The 19,508-nt window shown below is 39.2% G+C and overlaps 1 protein-coding gene across 1 annotated transcript in view; it reads right to left on the reverse strand.

Moving 5' to 3' along the window:
• LOC120221991 (D-ribitol-5-phosphate cytidylyltransferase-like) overlaps positions 1–19,508 on the reverse strand; it is a gene marked incomplete at its 3' end in the record, with an annotated part of 159,743 nt that overhangs the window by 129,649 nt on the left and 10,586 nt on the right. Inside the window, exon 2 of the mRNA XM_039219683.1 lies at positions 7,277–7,553. Coding sequence (XP_039075614.1) covers positions 7,277–7,553 — 277 coding nt within the window. The remainder of the gene's footprint in view (positions 1–7,276; positions 7,554–19,508) is intronic.

Raw genomic sequence — 19,508 nt, forward strand, 5'->3', positions numbered from 1 at the left:
AAAAAAAAAAAAAAAAAAAAAAAAAAATCAGGCTTGACTGGGATAGATCCCAAATGACAATGGACTGTTCTAAGTGGGCAAGCAACCTGGCGACAGATTGTCTGAGGTCAGCGATCTGAAATATGCCTTTGATGCATAGGGGGAAATTACTTGATCTTCTGGGGTGGGGAGGGTGCTTCCCTGACAGCAGCAAGCACAGAGACTCCTCTCTGGGGACAAAGGAGCTGGCTGGTGCCATTTCCCTCCCTGGCCCTTCAGCATAAACCAGCTTCACTAAAGAGCACAGTGCCAACAATATTCACTCAACAGCAAACCAATGGCAGCCTAACCTGCTTAAACCAAGTCTTGACCCCAGCATCCTGCTGGTACTCCTATTCTCGGAGGAGTGTGCCTAATGCCTAGCACAGCAGGCCCCTTCCCTCAAAGATCAGCAGAAACCACACCATGTCTTCCAACCAGAGAGTTCTGTAAGGCTTCAAGTCTAGAGGAAGTAGCATCAGATGTCATTTAACAAGCAGACCAGACCACACCTAGTTAAAATTCACTACACTCTGGCCAAGATCCAAACACTGCACACTACAGGAAAGGAGACCCTTTGCAAATGACTGACCTGAGCAACAGAGCAGCCAAAACTCAGCAGCAGACTGTACATACCACATACCACACACAATGCCTGAAGCGCCAGGCCCTCAACACTTTATGACCTCTCCTTTATAAGGCCATTGGTCCAGGAACAGGAAACCTAATAGGCTTTTCTAACACAGAGAAGAAGACAGAGACTTCAACAAAATGCCAAGATGGAAGGGACCAGCCTGTGCTAGAGCAGCAAGGATACTCATGGAGATTGAGAAAAATGTGGAGGGTATCAGGAAGACTCTTACCACAGAGATAAAAGAGCTAAAAAAAACAATCAGGCAGAAATGAAAACTCCAACAAATGAGGTTTGAAACAGACTGGATGTAATGACAAGGATGAAAGAAGCAGAGGAATGAATTATGTAAAAGAAAATTATGGAAAATAATGAAATTGAACAAAAGGGAGAAAGAATTATGCAACACATGAATAGACAGGGAACTCAGTGACTCCATCACATACAGTAATACTTCTCTCATAGGAGTCCCAAGGGAAGAAGAGAGAGAAAAGGGGGCAGAAGGTTTATTTGAGGAAATAAGTAAAAACTTCCCTATTCTGGAGAAACAGACAACCAAATCCAGAAAGCATAGAGATCTCCCATTAAAATCAACAAAAGCATGCCAATATCCAGACATATTATAGTTAAATTTGCAAAATATAGAGAAAAAGAAAAGATCCTAAAAACATCAAAACAAAAGAAGTCCCAACTTACAAGGGAGACACATAGAGCTAGCCACAGATCTCTGCCGGGAAACTTGGCAAGCCAGGAGGGAGTGGTATAATATATTCATTGTGCTGAATGAGAAAAATCTGAAGTCAAGAATACTCTACCCAGCATGCTATCATTCAGAATAGAAGGAAGGATAAAGAGTTTCCCAGACAAACACAAACTAAAGGAGTTTGTGACCACTAAACCAGCCCTGTAAGAAATACTCAAATACTCTTTAAGAGGAAATAAAGACCAAAAATAACAATGATGCTTCAGAAATGACGAAACAAGTAATAAAATAGTACTAAATACAGATCTATCCATAATTACTCTGGATGTAAATGGACCAAACACTCCAGTCGAAAGACATTGTCAGAATGGATAAAAAAAACAGGATCCATCTATATGCTGCCTACAAGAGACTCATTTTAGACCTACAGACACCTGACGATTTAAAGGAAGGGGCTAAAGAAACATTTACCATAAAAATGGACATCAAAAGAAAGCCAGAGTATGTATATGTATATATACATATATGGACAAACCACATTTATTTATTTTTTGAGAGAGAGCAAGCATGAGCAGGGGAAAGGCAGAGAGAGAAAGAGACAGAGAAACAGAGAGACAGAGAATCTGAAGCAGGCTCCAGGCTCTGAGCTGTCAGCACAGAGCCCGACATGGAGTTCTAACTCATAAGCCACAAGATTAAGACATGAGCCAAAGTCACGTCAACCGACTGAGCCACCCAGGTGCCCCCCAAAAAACTACATTTAAACCAAAGACTATAATCAGAGATGAAGAAGGACACTACATCATAATAAATCGGACTACCCAACAAAAAGATGAACAATTATAAATATTTATGCCTCCAAAATGGATTACCAAAATATATAGAATAACAAACATAAAAAAGCTCATTGATAATAATACAGTAATAGCAGGGGACTTGAATGCCCCATTTTCATCAATAGACACATCATCTAAGCAAAAAATCAGCAAGGAAACAATGGCTTTGAATGACACACTGGACCAGATGCACTTAACAAATATATCAGAACATTTCATTCTAAAGAAGCAAAATACACATTCATTTCAAATAAACATGGGACATTCTCCAGAACAAATCACATACTAGGTCACAAATCAGGCTTCATCACATACAAAAAGAATAGGATTGTATCATGCATCTTTTCTGGCCACAGCACTAGGAAACTTAAAGTCAATCTCGAGAAAAAAAAATGGGAAAAAACACAAATACATGGAGGTTAAACAACAAGCCACTAAAAATGAACGGGTCAACCAAAAAAAGAAGAAGAAATTAAAAAACAAACAAACATGGCAACAAAAGAAAATGAAAACACAATGGTCCAAAACTTCTGGGATGCAGAAAAGGCAGTCATAAGTGGGAAGTATACAGCAATACAAGGCTACCTCAAGAGACAAAAAAAAAATTTTAAAAACCTAACATTACATCTAAAAAGAGCTACAAAAAAAAAAAAAAAGAAGTCTGAAGCCAGCAGAAGGTAAATAATAAACAGTACAACAGAAGTAAATGATTTAGAAAGTAAAAAAAAAAATAGATCAAGAAAACCAGCTCTTTATTTGAAAAAAAATTAATAAAATCGATACAGCCCTAGGCAGATTTATCAGAAAGAGAAGAACCCCAATAAAAAAATGACAAATGAGAGAGGAGAAACATCTAACAGAAATACATACAATTATAAGATTATAGGATGAAAAATTATATTCCAACAAATCAGAATACTTGGAAGAAATACATAAATTTCTAGAAACATAAAATACCAAAACTAAAACAGGAAGAAATACACAACTTGAATAGACTGATAACCAGCAAAAAAACTGAATCAGGAATCAAAAATCTCTAACAAGGGGTGCCTGGGTGGCTCAGTCAGTAAAGCATCCGACTTCAGCACAGGTCATGATCTCACGGTTCGTGGGTTTGAGCCCTGCATTGGGCTCTGTGCTCTCAGCTCGCTCAGAGCCTGGAGCCTGCTACGGATTCTGTGTCTCCCTCTCTCTCTGACCCTCCCTTGCTCACGCTGTCTCTCTCTCCCTCTCTCTCTCAGAAATAAATTTAAAAAAAAAACATTTAAAAATATTTTTTTTTTTTTTACAAAGTTTATTGTCAAATTAGTTTCCACATAACACTCAGTGCTCATCCCCAAAGTGCCCTCCTCCATGCCCATCCCCCCCTCCCCCCCACATCCATCAGTCCTCAGTTTTTGTCAGCATTCAAGAGTCTCTCATGGTTTGCCTCTCTCCCTTTCCCCCACCATTTCCGCCCTTCTTCTCCCCCTTGTCCCTCCATCAAGTTCCTCCTAATCCTCCTATACGTGCAAACATATGATATTTGTCCTTCTCTGCCCGACTTATTTCGCTCAGCATAACACCCTCAAGGTCCATCCATGTGGCTACACATGGCCAGATTTCATTGTTTCTCATTGCCATGTAGTATTCCATGGTATAGATAAACCACATCTTCTTGATCCATTCATCTGTTGATGGACACTTAGGCTCTTTCCATGTTTTAGCTATTGTGGAGAGTGCTGCTATGAACATTGGGGTCCATGTGCTCCTATGCCTCAGCATTTCTGTATCCCTTGGGTAAATTCCTAGCAGTGCTATTGCTGGGTCATAGGGGAGTTCTATTGTTAGTTTCCTGAGGAACCTCCACACTGTTTTCCAGAGGGGCTGTACCAGTTTACATTCCCACCAACAGTGTAGGAGGGTGCCCGTTTCTCCACATCCTCGCCAGCATCTAGAGTTCTCTGATTTGCTCATTTTAGCCACTCTGACTGGTGTGAGCCAAGGAAACAACCCAGAAAATTAATAGGCAACCAACGGAATGGGAAAAGATAGTTGCAAATGACATATCAGATAAGGGGTTAATATCCAGAATCTAGAAGGAACTCACCAAACTACACGCCCGAAAAACAAACAACCCAGTGAAGAAATGGGCAGAAGACATGAACAGACACTTCTCCAAAGAGGACATCCAGATGGCCAACAGACACATGAAACGATGCTCAGCATCCCTCCTCATCAGGGAAATACAAATCAAAAATAATTTTTTTTAAATCTCTAACAAACCAAAGTCCAGGGCCAGATGGCTTCCTGGGGGGGATTGCTACCAAATATATAAAGAAGAGTTAATACCTATTCTTCTCAAACTATTCCAAAAAACAGAAATGGAAGGAAAACTTCCAAACTAATTTTAGAGGCAGCATTACCCTAATTCCAAAACCAGACAGACTCCACTAAGAAAGAGAACTAGAGGCCAATATCCCTAATGAACATGGATGCAAAAATTCTCAAAAAAAAAAAAAAATACTAGCAAATTGAATCCAAAAAGATGTTGAAATAATCATTCATGGGGTGCCTACATGGCTCAGTCAACTGAGCACCCAACTCTTCATTTAGGCTCAGGTCATGATCCCAGAGCCTCGGGATGCAGCCCTGTGTTGGACTCTACACTGAGCACAGAACATAAGATTCTCTCTCTCCTTCTCTTTCTGACCCTCCTGTCCAGTTGGGGAATAAATTTAAAATAAATTTTAAAAAATAAAATAAAAAGGAATTTCACCTGTTTTAAACTCATTTTTTCCTTTCTTGAAAATTTCCCTTAACACCATCCAACAAGACATAATTTCTATTTTTTTTAATTTTTATTGATTTTAGAGAGAGAAAGAAAGCACAAGGATGAGCCAGAAAAGAGCAGGGCGGGGCAGAAGATCCCAAGCAGACTCTGTGCTGTGGGACTCAAACTCACAAACCGTGAGATCATGAATTGAGCCTAAGTCAGACACAACCAAATGAGCCACCCAGGTGCCCCGCAAGACATTATTTCTAGAAGAAATCAGGTTCCTGAAGCTTCAAAATCAATTAGGAAGATTTTACTTATAACTAGCTTCTTAATTCAATCAAATGACACAGATTTCATTAGAGTATCACATATGATTTAATCATGCACATACTACATAAAAGTTATTCTATTAACATTAATTATAGAGAGTCAAGGAATTCTAACAAATCTGCAACAACAAAACAATAAGTGCTATACATGTTCATGTTTTATTAAGTTTGTTAATTAAACTAGGATATCTTAACTTATTAACTGCAGCAGGAGAGTCCTCTTAACTTTCAGGCCTACTACCAAAAGTAACACTTTATGGACAATCTTAGAAATAAGACCTCAAAAAGAATAATCAACAAAAAATTCCAAATGTGTAATTTCTATTGTGAGCCTGATGTATATTTTTCCAAAAGGTAACATAGCCAAAGACATCTAATTTTATTTGCCTTGTAGTATAAATTTTTAATTATCTGCCCCACCTGTACAGTCCTCCCTAGAAACTTGTTCAGTTTTGTCAAATTTCATTCTATGTCCTGAATGTGATAAATCCTGTGCCATTTTCTTCCTCCTCATTTCACTTCTAATTGATCATCTTGCCTCTACCACAGTCAAGGAGCCTAGGGAACAGGAAGGAGTCAAAGAAGTAGTAGGAGGGCCCTGATCAAGTTTTGAGGTCCACTTAAGTACCTCGATCACAATTTCCACTCCATCAACACTACATCAAGATACCATTTTTAAATTACACTGAAGAAAAATGTTTTATTTGATTGATGGAATTCTTATACAGGTTTAAAAGGAATTCATGTTGTAGGGAGAGGGGATAAAATTAGCATCAATTTCCTGACAAAATTGCAGTTACATATAGATAACTAAAGACAAATCAAATACGATCTTTTCCAGATGGGTATTTTTTAACTCACCGCCCATATGGCCAAGAAGGCTTAGAGGACTCCTTCCATTGGTCTATAATCCTAGATGTTGTAATTCATCTTAATATCTTTTTATTTTTAACAAGTTAACACTCTACTGAATAGTTAATGTCAAATTTCCAATACTAAAAACCCCCACAGATATTAGCACCTGCTTTCTTTAAAAATGTTTATTTAGAGAGAGACAGAGAGACAGCAAGAGGAGGGACAGAGAGACAGGGACAGAGATAATCCCAAACAAGCTCCATACTCACCACAGAGCCTGACCCAGGGCTCTAACTCATATGACTGTGAAATCATGACCTGAGACAAAATCAAAAGTCAGCTCCACTCTACCAACTGAGCCACCCAGACACCCCATCATCAGTATTTTTATAGGTAAGGAAGGTAAAAGAAAATGGGCTTGATGAGGTTGAGAAAGTTGCACATACACCACTAATTTAAAAAAGTGAAAAAGGGGCCTAAGCCTGTCCAACTCCACAGCCTATGGTTATTATGCTATACCAAGTGTGTACAACACCTTGCAAATTTAGACTATACACCTATTACCTTATTTTTAAGATTTTATCTACGAATCTAAGAACAAAACAAAGATGTCCTAGACATTACAAAAGGTCTTTTGCATTCCTGTATTCTTTTGGTGACATAAAACACAGTATTCTGTGTCGTCTTAAAATGTTTCACTTTAAGGGTGTGAAAATCTTGCCTGGTTATTTGTGCTGGAAAGTAAACCAGTTCCGAAAAGTCAAAACACAATTTGAGTGTGATCAGCCAAATTTTTGATAATTATGTGTGTCCTAGACTCGAGAATTTCTTTAGGTATTTTCAGGCAAGTATACATTGCTTCTCATTTATTCAAGGTGCATTCATGACCATACTCTGAAGACATTATTACATTTTTCTCCAAAATGCTCATGTTATGATGAGGGACTGGACTGTAAGAAAAGACAAATCCCAGTACAGTCCATGACTTACAATACTTTAAGTTTCCTTAAAAATAAACTTGATGTCTTTAGGTGATCATGCCCATTTTAAACAGATACTGAAATAGGATTTCATCAAAATCCAGCAAGTCAACATTTGCTATTTTATTTGCATCGTTTATCCATCTTCAGAAGTATAAACACTTACCCCATGTTCCTTAGCAGCTGAGACAACTTTAAGAAGGACATCTTCCTCCACAAATGGTCTCACAGCATCATGGATTATCACAACTTCAGGCTTAGAGAGTTTAGAGTCAGGCTGGTCCTCTGCTAGTGCTTTTAGTCCATTGAAAATTGACCTGTGGCGGGTCACTCCAGCTTCAACCAGTGAGATGCGTTGATGCTGGTACTTCTGAAGGATACTCTTCATTGCTTCCATATTCTCTCCAGTTACTGCCACGACAATGTCCTTTATCCAACATACTCTAAATTGAAAGTGTACATATATTTAATATAAATTGAACCTTATTACAAGTTAAGCTAGTAACAAAACTGAATTGTTAAGTACTACTGTAACTCCATAGGGATATCAAAAACTGAAAGTGAAAGTAAATCACTTATATATTTTATTATGTCTAGTGAAAAGGTTGATAAGCAGTGAATATTTCACACTATAGATAGTAACAGATGTAGTTAATGTTATATAGTCCATAGTCAAATTTTACCTATATAAATACAACAGATACAGATTCCAGAATAAGTTTGAATTCTATTATGAGTACGTGGAGATAAAATATAGTAATAGGGGGCGCCTGGGTGGCTTAGTCGGTTAGGCGTCTGACTTTTGCTTAGGTCATGATCTCGCAGTTCGTGTGTTCGAGCCCCGCGTCGGGCTCTGTGCTGACTGCCAGCTTAGAGCCTGGAGCCTGTTTCAGAGTCTGTGACTCCCTCTCTCTTTGACCCTCCCCTGCTCACGCTCGCGCTCGCGCGCTCTCTCTCTCTCTCTCTCTCAGAAATCAATAAAACATTAAAATGTTTCTAAAAACATTCTATTTATAGAAATAAAACTATTACTATATGATAGTCCTTTAAATTGATTTTTTCTAAATGATTTGTTCAATAAAATAGGAACAATTCAAAGCAGTATTGAATACCAGAAGTTCTGTCTCTCTCAAGAACTCCAACGAATTACTAACAAAGCTGGATAATAATCTAACACAAACTTTGCCTACATCAAAGTGAAACATCAAAGCTTGAACAGGGAAACTAAAATCATATAAGGCTCAAAATGATAAACTTTGTAATAAAATATAAAATAAAAAATTAACCTGTTGAGTCATATAAAGTATTAAGCATTTTTTCTATTATAAAAAGTTTTTAAGGGGTGCCTGGGTTGCTCAATCGGTTAAGTGTCCGACTTCAGCACAGGTCATGATCTCATGGTTCATGGGTTCAAGCCCGACGTCGGGCTCTGTGCTGACAGCTAGCTCAGAGCCTGGAGCCTGTTTCAGATTCTGTGTCTCCCTCTCTCTCTGACCCTCCCCTGCTCAAACCGTGTCTCTCTCTCTCTCAGAAATAAAAAACATAAATACATACATACATCAAAAATTTTTAAGACTGATATATTGCACTGCACACTCCATAGCATTGAGTAGCAACTGCATTAAATTTTAGCAGACTTTGGGGTGCCTGGGTGGCTCAGTCAGTTAAGAGTCCGACTTCAGCTTGGGTCATGATCTCACAGCTCGTGGGTTCAAGCCCCGCATCGGGCTCTGTGCTGACAGCTCAGAGCCTAGAGGCTGCTTCAGATTCTGTGTTTTCTTCTCTTTCTCTGCCCCTCCCCTGCTCATGCTCATTCTCTTTTTCAAAAATAAATGTTAAAAAAGTTTTTGGCAGACTTCTTGAATACCAGCACTAATAGAGCTTGATGTCCTTACAGACTCTATGTTCCACAGCCAACAGACTCAAACCGGACAAACTGCCTCTGACTCATTATATCAACTCTGAATAAATGTCTCTTTAAAATTAATTAATTCATGTCTTTTGATAGGTCATTTACAAATATCTTTTCTATTTCTGTCAGTTGCCTTTTATATTTGTTGAATGTTTCCTTTGCAGTGCAGAAACTGTTTATCTTGACGAGGTCCCAATAGTTAATTTTTGCTGTGACCTCCCTTGCTTTTGGAGATGTGTCAAGCAAGAAACTGCTGAGGCTGAGGTCAAAGAGGTTATTGCCTTCTTTCTCCTCTAGGGTTTTGATGGTTTTCTGTCTCACATGCCATTTGCAGCAACATAGATAGAACTGGAGGGTATTATGCTGAATGAAATAAGTCAGTTAGAGAAGGACAGATATCATATGTTTTCACTCATATGTGGATCTTGAGAAACTTAGAAGAAGATCCATGGGGGAAGGAAAGGGAAAAAATAACTACAGCAAAGAGGGAGGGAGGCAAACCACAAGAGACCCTTAAATACAGAGAACAAACTGAGGGTGGATGGGCAGGTTGGGGAGAGGGGAAGATGGGTGATGGACATGGAGGAGGGGACTTGTTAGGATGAGTACTGGGTGTTGTATGTAATCCGATTTGGCAATAAATTGTATTAAAAATAATAAAATTAATTTTAATTTACCTCCAAGTTAGTTAGCATATAGTGCAATTCTGATTTCAGGAGTAGATTCCAATGATTCATCTCCTAGGTATAACACCCAGTGCTCATTCCATCAAGTGTCTTCCTTAATGCCCCTCACCCATTTAGCCCGTCCTCCCACCCACAACCCCTCCAGCAACCCTCAGTTTATTCTCTGTATTTAAGAGTCTCTTATGCTTTGTCCCTCTGTTTTTATATTATTTTTGCTTCCTTTCCTTTATGTTCAACTGTTTTATATCTTAAATTCCTCATATGAGTGAAGTCATATCAGTGTCTTTCTCTAACTTCCCTCTAGTTCCATCCACGTTGTTGCAAATGGCAAGATTTCATTCTTTTTGATTGCTGTGTGTGTATATACTCACGTGCGCACATGCACACACACACACACCACATGTTATTTGTCCATTCATCTGTTGATGGACATTTGGGCTCTTTCCATACCTTGACTATTGTTGATAGTCCTTCTATAAATATTGGGGTGCATGTGCCCCTTTGAAACAACACATCTTTGTCTTCTTTGGATAAATACTTAGTAGTCCAATTGCTGGGTCATACAGTAAGTTCTATTTTTGTTTCTTGAGGAACCTCCATACTGTTTTCCAAAGTGGCTGCACTAGTTTGCATTCCCACCAGCAATGCAAAAGAGACCCTCCTTCTGCACATTCTCGTCAACATCTGTTGTGGGCTGAGCTGTTAATTTTACCCATTCTGATGGGTGTGAGGTGGTATCTCATTGTGGTTTTCATTTGTATTTCCCTAATGATGAATGACGTTGAGCATTTTTTCTTGTTTATGTTGGCCATCTGGAGGTCTTCTTTGGAGAAGTGTCTATTCATGTCTTTTGCCCATTTCTTCACTGGACTGTTTTTTGGGTGTTGAGTTTGATAAGTTCTTTATAGATTTTGGGACAAATCCTTTACCTGATATGTAATTTCTCTCATTCCATCAGTTGCCTTTTAGTTTTGCTGATTGTTTCCTTTGTTGTGCAGAAGCTTTTTATCTTGATGAAATCCCAATAGTTCATTTTTGCTTTTGTTTCATTTGCCTCTGGAAACAGGTTGAATAAGAAGTCGCCACAGCAGAGGTCAGAGGTTTTTGCCTTCTTTCTCCTTAAGGATGTTGATGGCTTCCTGTCTTACATTAGGTCTTTCATCCATTTTGAATTTATTTTTATGCACAGTGTAAGAAAGTGGTCCAGGTTCATTTTTCTGCATGTCACTGTCCAGTTTTCCCAGCAACGTTTGTTGAAGAACCTGTCTTTATTCCATTGGATACTCCTTCCTATTTTGTCAAAGATTAGTTGGCCATGCGTCTGTGGGTCCATTTCTGAGTTCTTTATTTGGTTCCATTGACCGGAGTGTCTGTTTTTGTGTCAGTACCATACTGTCTTGATAATTACAGCTTTGTAATACATCTTCAAGTCTGGGACTGTGATGCCCCCAGTTTTGGTTTTTTCAATACTGCTTTGGGGTCTTTTCTGGTTCCAGACAAAGAACTCTTAGCCTATGAGATCCTCTATGTTCATGCTATACAGTTAAAATCCTATGCACATTTTTTCAGAGATGGAAGGATCTGAAAATTACTGAGTGAAAGGAGTTTTGTTTATGTGAACATTTGGTTGATTACTCAATTATTAACCTCCAACCTTCTATGATTGAACCAACTCTTTCCAAACACCAAGAACTACTTTATAGGCATAATGTCCTTTTAAGTTCTTTCCTTTAGTAAGTATTTACTGAATGATGATGGTAATAAACAAATCCTAAGCATTGAAAATACAACGAAAATAAACACTGCCTTTGCAGAGCGTACAGATCAAAGAACCCCAAGGAACAATGGCAAGCTCTGATCAAGTGTCCTGAAGAAATCCAGGCTCCAGAAATACATGCAAGCAGACCATCTGACTAGAACAGAAAAGGCCAAGATGATATTATTCCCTAAGGAAGCAGAATGTGCTGTAGGATCCAAATACTGAGTGTCAGGAAAAAAAAAATAGGCAAAGGAATATGAAGGTCTGCTATAAGCCAAAGCCATCCAAGGTCTTGAGGACCGGGAAGCAAATGGAGTCAAATCATTTCAGCAATGGAAGGGGAGGAGAGCCTACGAAAAAGCTGGAGGTCCAGGCAAGAGTCAGAATGGGCTAGGCCATGGGGCCTCTCAGACAATGTGATGGGCTTTAATGTTATAACACAAAGCCATAAACAGAACTTTTATGCAGAACATTTATACCTTAAAAAAAAAGTGCTTACTTACCCAGTTATTTATCATGTCATAAAATAGTGCCTAGAAAACTGTGATAGGCAGAAAGGCCCCTAAAAGACAGTTATTTCCTAATTACCCAAACCTGCGAAGGGATAACCCTACATGTCAAAGGAACTTTACAGATGTGGTAAACCTCAGAGCTTTAGATGGAATGGTTATCCTAGACTACCTAGGTATGTCTGATATAATCACAGGAGTCCTTAGATGTGAATCAGAGGCAGAAGAATCAAAGTAGGAGATGAGTTAACAGAAGCAGTGGCCAGTGTGATACAGGACCACAAGTGTAGGAATATAAGCAACCTCGAAAACTAGAAAGTGTCAAGTAAATGGACTGTCCCTAGAGTGTCCAGAACATAGAACTGTCAATACCTTTGTATTTTAGCCCAGTGGTACCTACTGAAAACTTCTAACTTCCAGAAGTTGAAGGTAATAATGACATGCTGCTTTAAGCTACTCACTCCATGGGTTAGTTTTGTTGTTGTTGTTTTTTTAACAGCAGCTAATTTAGTGCACTCAGTTTTACTCTTGCTACAAGGTAGAGAAGACCTCTGGTAGAGAAAGAGAGGATGCAGTTAGACCAGGTAGGAGACGGCTGCTGCCTCATTCTGGGCAAGACAATGACTGTGGCCTAGCTACAAGATGGAGCTTGTAGATGGAATTTGAGATAAATTATAGGTTATAACCTTAGAAATATTGGCAAAATAAATCAATTATGACATAAAGTAACATTAACCAATTACTATGGCTTAAGCCTTAGTCATGTTCTAACTCCTGTAACCCTCATTCTCTATGTGCTCTCTTAAGTGGGAAACAATTAAGATGTGGTATATACATCATACTTAATTTTCTCCAACTACCATCTAGTACCAAGTACTTGTAATAGTTTTATCAAAATATAATTCAATATTCCATATTCTAGGAGGTAAGTTCCATGACAGCAAGTTGTGCCCATTGCTTTTTATCTAATAACTGGTATACCCTCAACTATTTGCTGAATAAATGACCTTGGTCAATCTTACCTACCAGCAATGGTATAACATCTCACAATACAGCATCATCTCAAAGGTCATAAAAACAAAAGCAGCTCTTCATTGACCTGGTCAGCTACAAAAACTCAAAAAAGTAGTATAACCTTCCCTATGTGATGTGGGTTTGTTTCAAGCATTTGACTCCTTACCTTCATTTCAGTAATTTCAGGCTCTTAGGAGCCAGAACTACTTATGTTTTGTCAGACAATGGGGGGAATTCTAATCACAAGTAGGCTAAAAGAATGCAGAAATATTCGCAAAGCAGCTAAGAGTAAGATATGTATTATTATGTGCAGTCAATAAAAAGTATCATGGAATAAGTCTCAGTGTCAGTTGCTCTTTGTTTTGTAGCCCATCCATCCCCCATCCCTTTCATTAAAAACTTAATTGATTACAGTGTTTAGAATTCAGTTTAGAATTTATACTGTACTTAAACCCACCAAGTGACATATGACAGTCTGTCACCCCTAAATGTGAAGCTTCCCAAGGTTCTGTCTTCACTGACACAAGCTGTAACCAAGGCACTCATCTCCTCCATTATTTATTGCACCAGCCTCCTAGCTGGTCTTTTCTCATCTTTATCCCAACATAACACATTCTCACCAGTTTTGGAGGATTTTTTTTTTTTAATGTTTTTATTTTTTTTTTTAATTTATTTCTAGGAGAGAGAGAGAGACAGCGTGAGCAGGGGAGGGTCAGAGAGAGGGAGACACAGACTCTGAAACAGGCTCCAGGCTCTGAGCGGGCAGTCAGCACAGAGCCCGACACGGGGCTCGAACTCACAAACCCCGAGATCATGACCTAAGCGAAAGTCGGACGCTTAACCGACTAAGCCACCCAGGTGCCCCTGGAGGATTTTTCTTAAGTGCAGACCTTAAGTTACCCACTGCTGCTTCTTGAAAAGGACCCTTCAAGGTCAGCCTACTTGTCCTTATACCACTTCACCTCTCCCATGTTCCTCTTATTTACAGAGGGCATTTTCTCTCACATCCAGGTCTTGGCTCATACTACTTCCTTTGCTTCCCAGCACACCTACCCCACCTCAGGTGAGGCTAGATGGGAAGCTCAGTCCCACCCATTCAGCTGTCAGTTCAGATATGGCTTCCCCCAGGAAGGTTTCCAGTACTGGGAGTTCTGGGAGCAGTACCCCTGATCTCCACTTCGAGAGTACTCCTACTGCTACAGAGACTTATCATCATACTGTACGATTTCCTTTTCTATCTCCTTCCCTGGGCTAACAAATCACAGAAAGCCAAGTCTACACCTCAGAGCGTGGCACATTCTAAACCAAGGAATATTAGTAATATTAACAGCAACTAAGATTGATGGCTTGCTCAGTGACATGTTCTATGTACAGCATTTGCCTGCAATTTCTCATCTAATGTATCAGATCGCGGGAAGTCACTATTATCAGTTTAGAGAGGACACGGATGCAGTGACCTGCCCATGATCTCACACTTAGGAAATGCAGGGACTTGGGTGGAACCAAATCTAATTTTGGAGCACACTGTTAACTTCTGCAAATGCACACTAACAGTCTGTGAGAAGGTGGTAAAATTATGTCTGTATTCACTGTGTCTCCAGCACTTAATTTATCTTTTTAGTGATGAACCATATAATACTGCCACATTTGTGATCAATATGACATGTTTCCTGTATTTCTCGTCATTCAAGCAAAAATAAACACCTAACATTTGCCAGGCAGTATGCTAGACACTTGTGATATAGTCATGAACCAAGACTGGCAGAATTCCTGACCTCACAGACCATATGTTAGTAAGTATCTGTTAAATGAATCCATGAACAGGAAAGATTTAAATAACTAGAAAGGAATCAATTATTGGTTTTGTAACTGTTTAAGCCTTTTCTCTGTTCATGGATTCAGTTAACACATTTGACATAATAGTCTGATTTGCTCAAGTTTATAGGAAAGAATTATTAACAGTGATCAAATACATTTCAATTTATTAATAAAACATCACAATAAGGTTTTTGGCTTTATTTTTTTAAAACAGATTTTAAGTACATGCTCAGCTAAATCAGTAGGCAAGACTGTTCTACAGTCAAGAGCTTAATTTGTGCCCTAAGCTATTTATCTCTTCAGTGTATTTTACCAGAAAAATAATTTAAAAACAACTTTTAAAGATCTTACATTGCTATTTTTTCATAAAAATTACTTCCAATTAAAAGTTAATACTGAGTAATTAAAAGGGAGAAAGATGAGACATTGCTAGACTCAATAGTCATTCAAATACCTGCATAATGAGTCAATGAATTAATCAACTCCCAAAGATAATTATTAGAATGCCTTCAAAGAGCTATAAAATAATTATGTTCCAAAGTCAGTCAAAATAGATGTAAATAATTAGATACACCCAAGTTCTTTGATTATTTTCAAAAGTTGTAAGAGACTCTAAGTAGCAAAGTGTTAAATTACTCTAACTACAGATCAAGGCTTATTAGTGTGTCAACTTAGTGAGTTTGGATTAACACTTTCAGGTAAATGAAATAGAAATTAATAGAAGAGTCAAGTTATAATGCATAGCAAATAGCACAGGTTTTCTTGAAATTCAAATATGTGCATGTGTGTATTAAAGAATGTGTTTGATGAAGTCATAATGCAAAATGTTCTTTTAAAGAAGTCACATTAAAAAATTTTTAGAAGACATGGTTTTAGACAACTCTTAAGAGATAACAGGAGGGGTGCCTGAGTGGCTCAGTCGGTTAAAGGTCCGACTTCAGCCCAGGTCATGATCTCACCATTTGTGGGTCCAAGCCCTGCATCAGGGTCTTTACGGACAGCTCAGAACCTGGAGACTGTCTTCAGATTCTGTATCTCCCTCTCTCTCTCTCTGACCCTCCCCTGCTCATGCTGTCTCTTTCTCTCTTTAAAAAAAAAAAAAAAAAAAAAAAAACATTAAGAGATAACAGGATTACAGCATGTTGTTCAGCAACCAAGCATACTCCAAGCACTTGCAATCCTTTTTAAGTACTATTTACATTTCCAAGGATTTATTTACATTCTTCTCTAGTTATAGAATTAAGAGACGTTTACAGTATTAAAGTTTAATAACGTAGAATTATGGGACCGAGAAAATCTTAACTACCTCACGCAGTGCCTACTGAACAAGTACTTGCTGAATAAATGAATCCGGCTGACATCCTTAGTGGAAAGCATGTCCACACTGAACTCCTATAGCCAGATTTTATCAAGTTCTCTTGACTAATTCCTTCCTAGCACATTCCATAGGTAAATTACAAGGCTAACACCTACAGACATTTTGAGGAAAATTTATCATTTCTCATATTTTCTCTCACAATGCCAAAAATCACTTAGAGTACTCTGCTTTTTAATGTGTTTTTTTTGTTTTGTTTTGTTTTTAAGAGAGAGTGAGCATGAACACAGGAGGGTCAGAGAGAGAGGGAGATACAGAGTCCCAAGGTGGGCTCCAGGCTCTGAGCTGTCAGCACAGAACACAACACGGGGCTTGAACCCATGAATCGTGAGATCATGACCTGATCCAAAGTCGGACCCTTAACCAACTGAGCCACCCAAGCACCTCAACACATGATTTTTAAATAAACAGATGGGGGGTGCCTGGGTGGCAGTTAAGCATCTGACTCTTGGTTTCAGTTCAGGTCACGATCGCGGTTTGTTGAGTTCTAGCCCTGCATTGGGCTCTTTGCTGACAGTGCCGAGCCCACTTGAGATTCTCTCTCTCTCCCTCTCCCTCCCCAACTCACTGTCTCTAAATTAACTTTATAAATAACAAACAAATAGACAGAGTGCCTGGGTGACTCAGTCAGTTAAGCCTCCAACTCTTGATTTCGACATAGGTCATGATCTCACATTTGGTGAGTTTGAGCCCCACATCAGGTTCTATGCTGACTGTGCATAGGCTACTTGGGATTTTCTCTCCCTCTCACTCTGCCCCTCTCCAGATTGGCCCCATGGAACAGCAGCAGCTAGGGCTGACTGCCATGACAGTCTTCATAGAGATTAGGCTTGTGAATTGTACTGGGGCCATAATTGGTAAATTTACATCTCTCCATACCTACCCTGGTATTTTGAGCTGGTGTGAAGGGACTGGCTCCCAATTGCTCTCACAATGGCAGGTCTCCTCATCAGGTCCCATGAAGATTTCCTAGTTGAAGTCCAACTTATCAATGGGGGCCTTCCCATTGGCAATTTAACATAAATATCTAGTCATCTGACCTATACACAACACAGTCCTATTGTATTTTTAATACATAATATAGGCCTATTGCTTCCCTGAACTCAGATTTCAACCTTTTCTTAATGATGCATTAAGAAAATTTTGTAAGGTCATAAGTCAGGCAGAGAAGGACAAATACCATATGTTTGCACGTATAGGAGGATTAGGAGGAACTTGACGGAGGACCAAGGGGGAGAAGAAGGGGGGAAATGGTGGGGGAAAGGGAGAGAGGCAAACCATGAGAGACTCTTGAATGCTAACAAAAACTGAGGACTGATGGATGTGGGGGGGAGGGGGGGATGGGCATGAAGGAGGGCACTTTGGGGATGAGCACTGAGTGTTATGTAGAAACTAATTTGACAATAAACTATTTGTAAAAAAAAAATAAATAAATAAAAATAAAATAAAATAAAATGTTGAATATGTCTGGCTTCCTATGCCATCACACTTAAAAAAAAAAAAAAAAGAAAATTTTGTAAGGTCAAATGCACATATTTGAACATATTCATTCAACTCTAAGTATCTTAAGTGTCTTTTTCTTTCTGAATCCTTAATTTAATCAGTCACTAAAACCTGTCAATTCCTGCCTAAAGATTTCTCCTGTCTTCCCTGTTCCAACTTTCAGTTCAATTCAAGCAGTAAACATTGCTTATTTAAATTAACATTTATATATTTATTTCTATCATTTCCATACAATTTGCAGAGGTTCTCAGAAAGAGTAGAATAGCACAAGTACACAAGAAAGCAAAAATTAGAGACAATCTAATAACTGAGAAAATCTAATAACCCATGAGTGCATGAACTTCAACATATACACCAATCAGCTGGGAGGATGGTGGAGTGGAGGACCCTAAGCTTGCCTCATTCCACGGATACAACTAAGTAACCTATCAGTATAAATAACCTAGGAACCAACCAATACACTGGCAGTACAAACTAATGGCAGGGAAAAGGCCACACCAAGATAAGGGCTGAGAAGCAGTCTGAGAGCAAAAGAGACCATGCCATTTGAGCTGGCAGCACAGAAAAGGGCAGAAAACAGATTTTCACACCAGGAGCCCATGAACTGGCAGAATGAATCTCTTTAATATTTCCTATTCAGTAAGTTGAGTGAGGGCCAAATTTCCTGAGTTTCTAAAACAAGCAGGACTTAAAGCCTGGAATTTTAAAAATTCCAGTCTCGACTCTAGGAGAGCACAGAAAGCTTTAGGCAGCAGATTCCCCACTCTTAAAGAGACAGCAGGATAAACAGCCCATGCTTATCCAGGTAGAACCAACCTTTTGAAAAATGCCTGGGGCAGACTGGAGGGAGAGCAGCCTGCTCATCTCAGAACACAGCCTGGAGAAACACATACCACTAGGAGACACCTCCAGGAACAAAGCAGCTGGTAGATGCTATTTCCCTCCACAGTATAAACAACGGCCACCTGTGGGAATAGCACTGACACTCCTAGCGTAACTTGCCTGCACAAAGCTCCACCACGCCAGGCCACCCCCATATGCTTCAATGGATCCACCCCTTTCCAGCCACTCTGGCCTCCATCGCCTTGCTGTGGGCCCTTCCCCAGAAGACCAGCACAAACACTGCCAAACCACATCTGACCAGAGCATTTTGTAGGTCCTCAGTTTACGCAGAGGTGGTCTCAAGCAGACCACTGCACACCTTGCTGCCCCCAACAGGCAGAGAAGGCCTCTGCAGACCAGTGAACTGAAGGAACAACAGGCCAAGAATCAACAGCAGAGCAGACCCAACACACATAGAAGACATTCCCTGAAGCTCCAGGCCCTGTTAACAGGAGACACTGCACTACAGGGCACTAAAGGAACTCTTCTTCATAAGGCTATTATCATACGAAAATCAGCTACATCTCTTGCTCTTAACACAGAGAAATAGATACACAAAGTCAAACAAAATGAGGAGACAGAGATACATTTCCCAAATAAAACAACAGGAACAAACCACAGCAATTGTCCAAAGCAAAACAAATGTATTATGGCTGATAAAGAACTTAAAGTAAGGATCTTAAAGATACTCACTGGACTTAAGAGTGGAGGATATCAGTGAGAACCTCAACAGAGATTAAAAAAACAACCACCAGGGAATAAGATCACAGTAAGTGAAATTATAAATATATGTGATGGAACAAATAGCAGACAGATGATTTAATGACCTGGAATGAAGACTAATCGAACATAACCAAGCTTAGCAAAGTAGAGATAATTATGGAAATTGAGAACAGTCTTAGAGAACTCAGTGACTCCAAGCCTAATGTGTGCATTATAA

The sequence above is a fragment of the Hyaena hyaena genome, unplaced genomic scaffold (assembly GCF_003009895.1).
Source record: "Hyaena hyaena isolate Hyena2069 unplaced genomic scaffold, ASM300989v1 scaffold_827, whole genome shotgun sequence".
Classification (NCBI taxonomy): Eukaryota; Metazoa; Chordata; class Mammalia; order Carnivora; family Hyaenidae; genus Hyaena; species Hyaena hyaena.